At 41.3% G+C, this 8548-nt stretch overlaps 1 protein-coding gene across 1 annotated transcript; it reads left to right on the top strand.

Moving 5' to 3' along the window:
• The first annotated feature begins 4288 nt into the window (after positions 1 to 4288).
• On the top strand, positions 4289 to 7617 carry LOC135555565 (RING-box protein 1). The gene is made up of 6 exons (XM_064988093.1): positions 4289 to 4357; positions 4895 to 4985; positions 5668 to 5746; positions 5822 to 5892; positions 7070 to 7155; positions 7392 to 7617. Exons 2-6 carry the CDS (start codon positions 4908 to 4910, stop codon positions 7402 to 7404), a joined length of 327 nt encoding a protein of 108 aa, XP_064844165.1. The 5' UTR covers positions 4289 to 4357; positions 4895 to 4907; the 3' UTR covers positions 7405 to 7617.
• The last annotated feature ends 931 nt before the right edge of the window (positions 7618 to 8548 follow it).

The raw sequence follows: 8548 nt of genomic DNA on the forward strand, positions 1-8548 counted from the left end.
AGGGAGTTTTTCCTAGCCAACGTGTTTCAACACCTGCATTGCTTGCTGTTTGGGGTTTTAGGCTGGGTTTCTGTACAGCACTTTGAGATATCAGCTGATGTACGAAAGGCTATATAAATACATTTGATTTGATGATGGTGGACTACAGGAAAAGGAGGACCGAGCATGCCCCAGTTCTCAATCGACAAGGCTGCAGTGTTGCAGGTTGAGAGCTATAAGTTCCTTGGTGTCCACGTCACCAACAAACTATCATTGTACAAACACACTAAGACAGTCGTGAAAAGGGCACGACAAAGTCTATTCCCCCTCAGGAGCCTGAAAATATTTGGTATGGGTCCTCAGATCTCAAAAGGTTCTACAGCCGCACCATCGAGAGCATCCTAACTGGTTGCATCACTGCCTGGTATGGCAACTGCTCGGCCTCCGACCGCAAGGCACTACAGAGGGTAGTGCGTACGGGCCCAGTACATCACCGTGGCCAAGCTTCGTGCCATCCAGGATCTCTATACCAAGCAGTGTCAGAGGAAGCCCTAAAAATTGTCAAAGACTCCAGCCACCCTAGTCATGGACTATTCTCTCTGCTAACGCATGGCAAGTCTAGGTCCAAAAGACTTCTTAACAGCTTCAACCCCCAAGCCATAATACTCCTGAACAGCTAATCAAAGGGCTACCCAGACCCCTCTTTTACGCTGCTGCTACTCTGTTTATTATCTATGCATAGTCACTTTAACTCTACCTACATGTACATATTACCTCAATTACCTCAAAAACCGGCGCCCCTGCACATTGACTCTGTACCGGTACCCCCTGTATATAGCCTCGCTTTTGTTATTTTACTGCTGCTGTTTAATTATTTGTTGCTTTTATTTTGCATTTTTTACCTTCTGTTTTTTACTTAACACTTTTTTTTCTTAACTTCTTAAAACATTGTTGATTAAGGGCTTGTAAGTAAGCATTTCACTGTTGTATTCAGCGCATGTGACAAATAACATTTGATTTGATTTTAAACCCCACCTATTTCTAAAATGTATCTTCTTAAAGGTGCAATAAGAAAATAAATCGCCCCACAATTTCTTGGTTCCTAAAATTCAAATATTGTATTTTCAGCTGTTTGAAGCTGGTGTACAAAAGTAAAAGATGCAAAAACTAAACTTAAGAACGGGAAGCATAGAAATAACACACATAGAACTGATCTACTCAAGATAGACCACAGCTTGACGTTTCTAATGGGAGAAAATTAATCAGAGGGCAGAACAAGCAACATGATGGGTAAAGCCAAGAACGAGCTAGTGAGATCCTATTAGCATATTTTAGCATATATTTGGTTATTTCCGTTAGGGAACACCTACTCTGTGAAGTGCGTGTGTACAATAACTCAATTCACCCCTACGCTCCTTCTGAAGAACACAAATTTGTTTAAACTTTGGCAAAGGGTAAAGTCTACAAAACTTAGTCCACTCTGTTAGTAACATATTCTAGTTTTGGAAACAAAACTGTCAAATGTTAATATATGAGAAAATTATAAGAATATTGGCTAAAATCCATCTCGCTTCATCTTCTCCCACTGCCGGCCACTAGACTAGACCACTTCCTCTCATCATCATATTTGCTAGTGAGTGTAAATGCCAACCGGTTACTTCACATTTGTATATCTGGTGAAATATCTGACTCGTTGTTCTATCGGATGATCTGCCGCTTCTTAGACTTGCTTTCACATGAGAATTACAGATCTGCTTTTTACTCTTAATTTGGTCATCCCCCAAAATGTGACCATCATCCACACTGCTAACATTATGCCTAATCTTGAATTGAGACCAAAAAACAATTTGTTTTCATGACTTTTTACGAAAAAGTCAATTCTAACATTGTGGCTGTACTATCTAGTGTAAATGTCGTCACTGGGTTGCATGGTGCATTCTGGGTGATTCTTGGACAAGGAGAGCTCTCCTTCAAGAAGGGAATAGACCTTAATTCAAAGCGGGCAAAGAAGTTGTTTAATTTGTCTGGGAGTAAGACGTCAATTTCCACAACGGGGCTGGTTTTCTTTTTGTAATCCATTATTGACTGTAGACCCTGCCACATATGTCTCCTGTTTGAGCCGGTGAATTATGACTCTACTTTGTCTATATGACGCTTTGCTTGTTTGATTGCCTCGCGGAGGGAATAGCTGCACTGTTTGTATTCGGTCATGTTTCTGGTTGCTTTGCCATGATTGAAAGTGGTGTTTTCCTGTTTTAGTTTCTGTCTATAGGCTGGGAGCAACCAAATGGATTCATGGTCAGATTTGCAGAAGGCAGGGCGCGTGAGGGTTTTATATGCATCGCGGAAGTTCGAGCAGATCCAGAATTCTGCCAGGACGTGTCGCGCATTCATTATGCTGATAGAATTTAGGGAGTATTAATCTTAGGTTTGCTTTGTTAAAATCCCCAGCTACAATAAATGCAGCCTCAGGATGTATGGTTTCCAGTTTAAAAGAGTCCAGTGAAGTTCTTTCCGGGCCGACGAGGTATTTGCTTGGGTTAGATATACACGGCTGTGACTATAATCAAAGAGAATTTTCTTGGAAGATAATGCGGTCGGCGTTTGATTGTAAGGAATTCTAGGTCAGGTGAACAAAAGGAATTGAGTTCCTGTATGTTGCTGTGATTACACCATGAGTCATTAATCAAAAGGCATACACCCTGCCCTTCTTCTTACCAGAGAGATGTTTGTTTCTGTCGGCGCGATGCGTGAAGAAATCGGGTGGCTGTACCAACTCTGACAACAGGTTGAGAGCTTCAAATTCCTTGGTGTCCACATCAACAACAAACTAGAATGGTCCAAACACACCAAGGCAGTCAATAAAAGGGCACGACAAAGCCTTTTCCCCCTCAGGAAACTAAAAAGATTTGGCATGGGTCCCGAGATCCTCAGGAAGTTCTACAGCTGCAACATCGAGAGCATCCTGACCGGTTGCATCACTGCCTGGTACAGCAATTGCCCGGCCTCCGACCGCAAGGCACTTCAGAGGGTAGTGCGTACGGCCCAGTACATCACTGGGGCAAAGCTGCCTGCCATCCAGGACCTCTACACCAGGCGGTGTCAGAGGAAGGCCCTGACAATTGTCAAAGACCCCAGTCATAGACTGTTCTCTCTACTACAGCATGGTAAGCGGTACCGGAGTGCCAAGTCTAGGACAAAAAGGCTTCTCAAGAGTTTTTACCCCCAAGCCATAAGACTCTTGAACAGGTAACCAAATGGTTACCCGGACTATTTGCATAGTGTGCCCCCCAACCCCTCTTTTACGCTGCTGCTACTCTCTGTTTATCTTATATGCATAGTCACTTTAACTATTCATTCATGTACATACTACCTCAATTGGCCCGACCAACCAGTGCTCCCACACATTGGCTAACCGGGCTATCTGCATTGTGTCCCACCACCCGCCAACCCCTCTTTTTACGCTACTGCTACTCTCTGTTCATCATATGCATAGTCACTTTAACCATACCTACATGTACATACTACCTCAGTAAGCCTGACTAACCGGTGTCTGTATATAGCCTTGCTACTCTTATTTTCAAAAAGTAATGTCTTTTTACTATTGTTTTATTTCTTTACTTACCTACACACTTAATTTTTTTCTCCGCACTATTGGTTAGAGCCTGTAAGTAAGCATTTCACTGTACCTGTTGTATTCGGCGCACGTGACAAATAAACTTTGATTTGGTATCCCGAGTGAGGCATGTTTCTGTGAAACAGAGAATGTTACAATCTCTGATGTCTCTCTGGAAGGCAACTCATGCCCTAATTTCATCCACCTTATTATCTAGAGATTGGACATTGGCGAGTCTGACCAGTAGACCTTCTGAGTCTGACCTGTAGGCCACTCCGTCTGCCTCTCCTGCAGCGACTATGTTGTTTTGGGTCGGCCTCTGGGATAAGATCGCATGTCCAGGGTGGAGGTCCGAACCAAGGATCCGCTTCGGGAAAGACGTATTCCTGGTCGTAAGGAAGTTGAAATCGCTTTTATATCCAATAGTTCTTCCCAGCTGTATTTAATAACACCTGATATTTTCTGGCCTCACAATGTAAGAAATAGTACATAAAAAACAAAACAAATAACTGCATAGTTTTAAGGACCTGAAGCGAGGCGACCATCTCTGTCTGCGCCATCTTGCAAAGGGACTTGGAATCGCGAGTTGGATGACCGTTCAGGACGATTTTCCATAGTCGGAGTTCGTTTTTTCAGATTTCCCAGTTGTCTTGAACGCACTGAAGTCGCAAGTCGGATGTTTCCGGTTCACAGTTGTTTTGAACGAGGGATTCCAACTTGGGAACTCGGGCCTCTTGCAGCGTTCAAAACAATTGGAACTCGGTAATCTCAGAATTCAGAGCATTTAAAGAATTAGGAACTCGGTTAAAATGAACTCCGACTGGGAAAATCGATTTCAATGGTAATCCAACTCAGAATTCCACTCGGGCCTCTTTCTGGAGCTCCAACTTTCCGACCTGAAGATCACTGACATCATGATTTGACCTCGTATTTTTCCGTGTTCCCGTGTCGTGTTCAGAACAACTGGAACTTGGAAAAATACGAAGCCAAATCATGACGCCAGGGATCTTCAGGTCGGAAAGTCGTAGCTCTAGAAAGGTTCCCAAGTTGGATGTCCGTTCAAATCGATTTTTCAAGTCGAGCTCGTTTTTCTGAGTTCCGAGGTAGTTTTGAACATGACATTGTATCCTGGTTTGAGAAAGGATTGCGTGACGATACATTTAGCAACTGTGTGATGCAGCATGACAACGTCAGCACGATTGGTCGACATTCTGCTGTATGGGGCGTTACGTCTTGCTATTCATATTCTAATGGCTTGTCTATCTCCTCCTTTTTCTAATATCTCTGTTCACACGAAAGTTCGATAGTCAACATGGCGGCAGCGATGGATGTTGATACCCCAAGCGCCACGAATAGTGGAGCAAGCAAGAAACGTTTTGAAGTGAAGAAGGTACTTATTTTTTGTTAAATAAATCATAGCTACATTTTAGACATACTGTAAGGTTCGATATTATTATAGGCGTAATACGGGTTTGGGTACAATCTACGCGCGATTAGTTAGCATAACTTGCTAGCTCGCGAGCTGAAACTAGACGGAGTCCCTGTTTGGCTGAATCTAATTTTGTGGAGTGAGTTTGCGTTTCACTTTTAGGGCTGATCGCTACCTAATTAGTTAACTAATCTCACTGTTTGTGGTGATAGAAGCTAGCCAACCATTACTTGGTTCGGCTTGAGATTCATTGACGTACGAAATCAATGACTAGCTAATTTGCTCAACTGGCTAACGTCCGCTTCCTAGTTATCTTGCTAAAATGACAGGCCCAGTTGCACATGATGTTGTCTATTTATTGACGCTGAATGAGTGAAAAATGATGTATCAAACACTAACATTTTCACCCTGGCCTTGTTTGTGATCAATGTGGATAGTGAAATAGGCCTAACTTGTCTGATGAAATGCCAAATGCAATAGTGATTTGAATGACTAAATGTCTCCTGACACCAGATTAACATGAATAAATTGTGAATAACAATATGCTCATTTTTTAATACCTATTTGAAGCAACAGCAATATCAAGCAAACACTAACTGCCAGTGATATGATCATAATTTCATGTGACTCTTCTTCTTTACAGTGGAATGCAGTGGCACTTTGGGCCTGGGACATTGTGGTGGACAACTGTGCCATCTGTAGGAATCACATTATGGATCTCTGTGAGTATGCATTAACATTATTTGACTACTGGGCTAATAAAGGTGTGTGTTACACATTTCTCTTGTTCTCCATAGGCATTGAGTGCCAGGCTAACCAGGCCTCTGCCACATCAGAGGAGTGCACCGTAGCCTGGGGAGTCTGCAATGTGAGTCAGACTTCTTTGCATTTGTATATTTTGCATGCATCCTGATCAGTTAGATTGTAAAGTTCAGTGTGAGAGTATTGAAATAACAGCAGCATGATCTAAACTAATCTGCATTATATTGAACTACCCTAAAAGTATAGAATTTCGAATGTAAGTTTTGAGCTGTGTTCGAATACTCATTCTAAGCCACTAACCATACTATTTGTGATATAAATTGAATATGTAGTATGCTTATTGGTCATAGTATGGATATAGTTCCTGGATGTTGTACTACATTTGCCAAAATACAAAGTATACAAGCAGTAAACACTCTTTCTTTGCTTTTTTGGCCCATAAGGCAATTCTTCAGAAAATGGGCGTGGCTTCACAGCGTTTTCAGATTTGAAGAAAATGTTGGGAAAATATTCAGCCGATGTCCGAGAGTATACAAATTCCTTTCTTTAACTAATTATGACAAATGTTGAGCAATGTAATAAAGTCATGACTTTTCAAATAAGTTACATGCTATGTTGGCTGACAATTTGTTAGCTTAACTTTCCTTAGGAACAGCATAGCATTACAGCAGTATGTACTAGTATGTTAGCTAGTTACCGAAAGTTAGTTGGCTACTAATACATTGAGCTTGCCAGGCAGTATATTCACTATAAACTATAACAGCCGAACCTGCTCTGCTATGGCGAGTAAAATGGTCAGTAAGGTGTTCTCTCATTTGTGTCTGGATATGGCTTGCAAGCTAGCCAACATTTGCCAGTCAGCTTGGGTGCTTGACTGCCGTTGTGAGGTCAGAATGCTCGGATCAACCCTATTCCTCAGCAAGTGTCCAGTGACGCACTCCGATGGCGAAACACTCTGAATTTATGAACGGACAATCTGACAACACTCTGAATTTACGAACACCCAGAGTGCACTCCAGATTGAATTTACAAACACACACAAAATTGTAAAATGTCAAGCTAGTCAATTGTTATGCTAACAAACTAGCGAGAGGTTGCATAGCAACAGCATTAACTTCCAGGTAGACAGGCGAAGGGCTAGTATGATCAACTGAAAGAATACCGTTTGTTTACAGTGTACTAAAATGAGCTAAAAGTGTATATACTCTAAGTATGTAGTATGTGTATTCAAACACGGCTATTGTCTTGGTTTGCTGTTATATCAATAATATCTTCTCTCCCAGCATGCATTCCATTTCCACTGTATCTCCCGTTGGTTGAAGACCAGGCAGGTGTGCCCCCTAGACAACAGGGAGTGGGAGTTTCAGAAGTGAGTGTCGTAATTTTATTCATAACACTTATTCAAAACACTACTCCATGGTCCTAGCTAAACTGCAGTCAATCAGAGCTGCAGTATGCTTGCCTTTTGGGGAAGTAGATGGCTGAAAAAAACAACGGCCATGCGTCCGTTTTACTGGTGCTAATGCTTTATTCCACCGCCTCATTGTAGATGAGTTGTGTATGTCAAACAGTGAATAACTAACACTCCCTTTCCCTCTCTTACAGATATGGACACTAGGTGGAAGACTCTGGACCATTACTTGGGCTTCTGCAAGTTTCATGCTTTCTTTTGCTTTCTCTTTCTTTGTATGATAGACTCCACTTTGAGTACATTGCAAATACTGAGGACATCCACCCCCACATCTCATTGTTTTAGGCTTGCTGGAAAACAATGTTTTTTTTAAGTTGAATTTGCAATGTTGTAAATTATAAATAAACAATGTTCTGTGTAGCTGCCTTGATTTGGAATTGATGACTAGACATGGAAATACAATTTTAGAAATACCATGTAGGCCATCATTTTAAATAAGATTTTGTTCTTAACTGACTTGCCTAGTTAAATAGATGAAATGAAGGTATTTTCCTAATATTATTTAGAAATTGTATTTTTTCCGTGTTGGAAGTTACAGATCATTGGCTGAAAGACCAAATTGACTAAACGGTTTTGTAAGATGAAGTGGTTCATAACTTAAAGTTGCACTATGCAGAAATTGTGCCTCCATTTCCTGGTTGATAAAACTAATAGTTCGCCTAATTTCAGTTAGTGAAAAAACGAGTTGCTTTCAAGTAGACTAAAACATCTATAACTCAGACAAGACTTGCTTTCAAGTAGAATAAAACATAACTCACATTTCTTTGAATTTGGTCAGGCCTCCCAAAAAGTTACATATTGCCACTTTAACACAAATTACCACACAGCACTAATTTGCAGTCCCATTTTCTATTTGCTATGATTCTCTGGTATGAATGACAGTCATAATGCTACATTGGTTATACTGCTGAGACTACAGTAGTGGTCGATGTGGTTTGTTATCGGACTGGATGGAGGGTAGACCCTTCCAGAACCTCTCGTCCCCAAAATGGAGCCATTTATTGCGGGAGACAATTTTGAAGAGGATAATCCATGGAGCGAGCATGGACTGTGAGGAGCTGACCCACTATTGGTCACTAATAGTCACCGGCAGAAGATGACCTTGTGAGACCGAGGTAAAGCTTTTTAAAAAAATATTCTCACCTTCAACAGACATTCACCAAAAGCAATTTAAGAATGTAAAAATCAATAACAAATCCACCGTTTGTCACAGAATCATCAAGCTAGATATGATTTAGTCTATAAATGTCGAGCATACTTTTACAACCTCTGTTTTGAGGAAAAATTCCAG

The sequence above is a fragment of the Oncorhynchus masou genome, chromosome 15 (assembly GCF_036934945.1).
Source record: "Oncorhynchus masou masou isolate Uvic2021 chromosome 15, UVic_Omas_1.1, whole genome shotgun sequence".
NCBI lineage: Eukaryota > Metazoa > Chordata > Actinopteri > Salmoniformes > Salmonidae > Oncorhynchus > Oncorhynchus masou.

Excerpts from the sequence above, each read along its gene's own strand:
- LOC135555565 (XM_064988093.1), top strand. The coding sequence starts at position 4,908 with ATGGCGGCAGCGATGGATGTTGATACCCCAAGCGCCACGAATAGTGGA. Across the intron at positions 4,986-5,667 it reads AACGTTTTGAAGTGAAGAAG|TGGAATGCAGTGGCACTTTG; the intron begins GTACTTATTTTT and ends TCTTCTTTACAG. Across the intron at positions 5,747-5,821 it reads GAATCACATTATGGATCTCT|GCATTGAGTGCCAGGCTAAC; the intron begins GTGAGTATGCAT and ends TGTTCTCCATAG.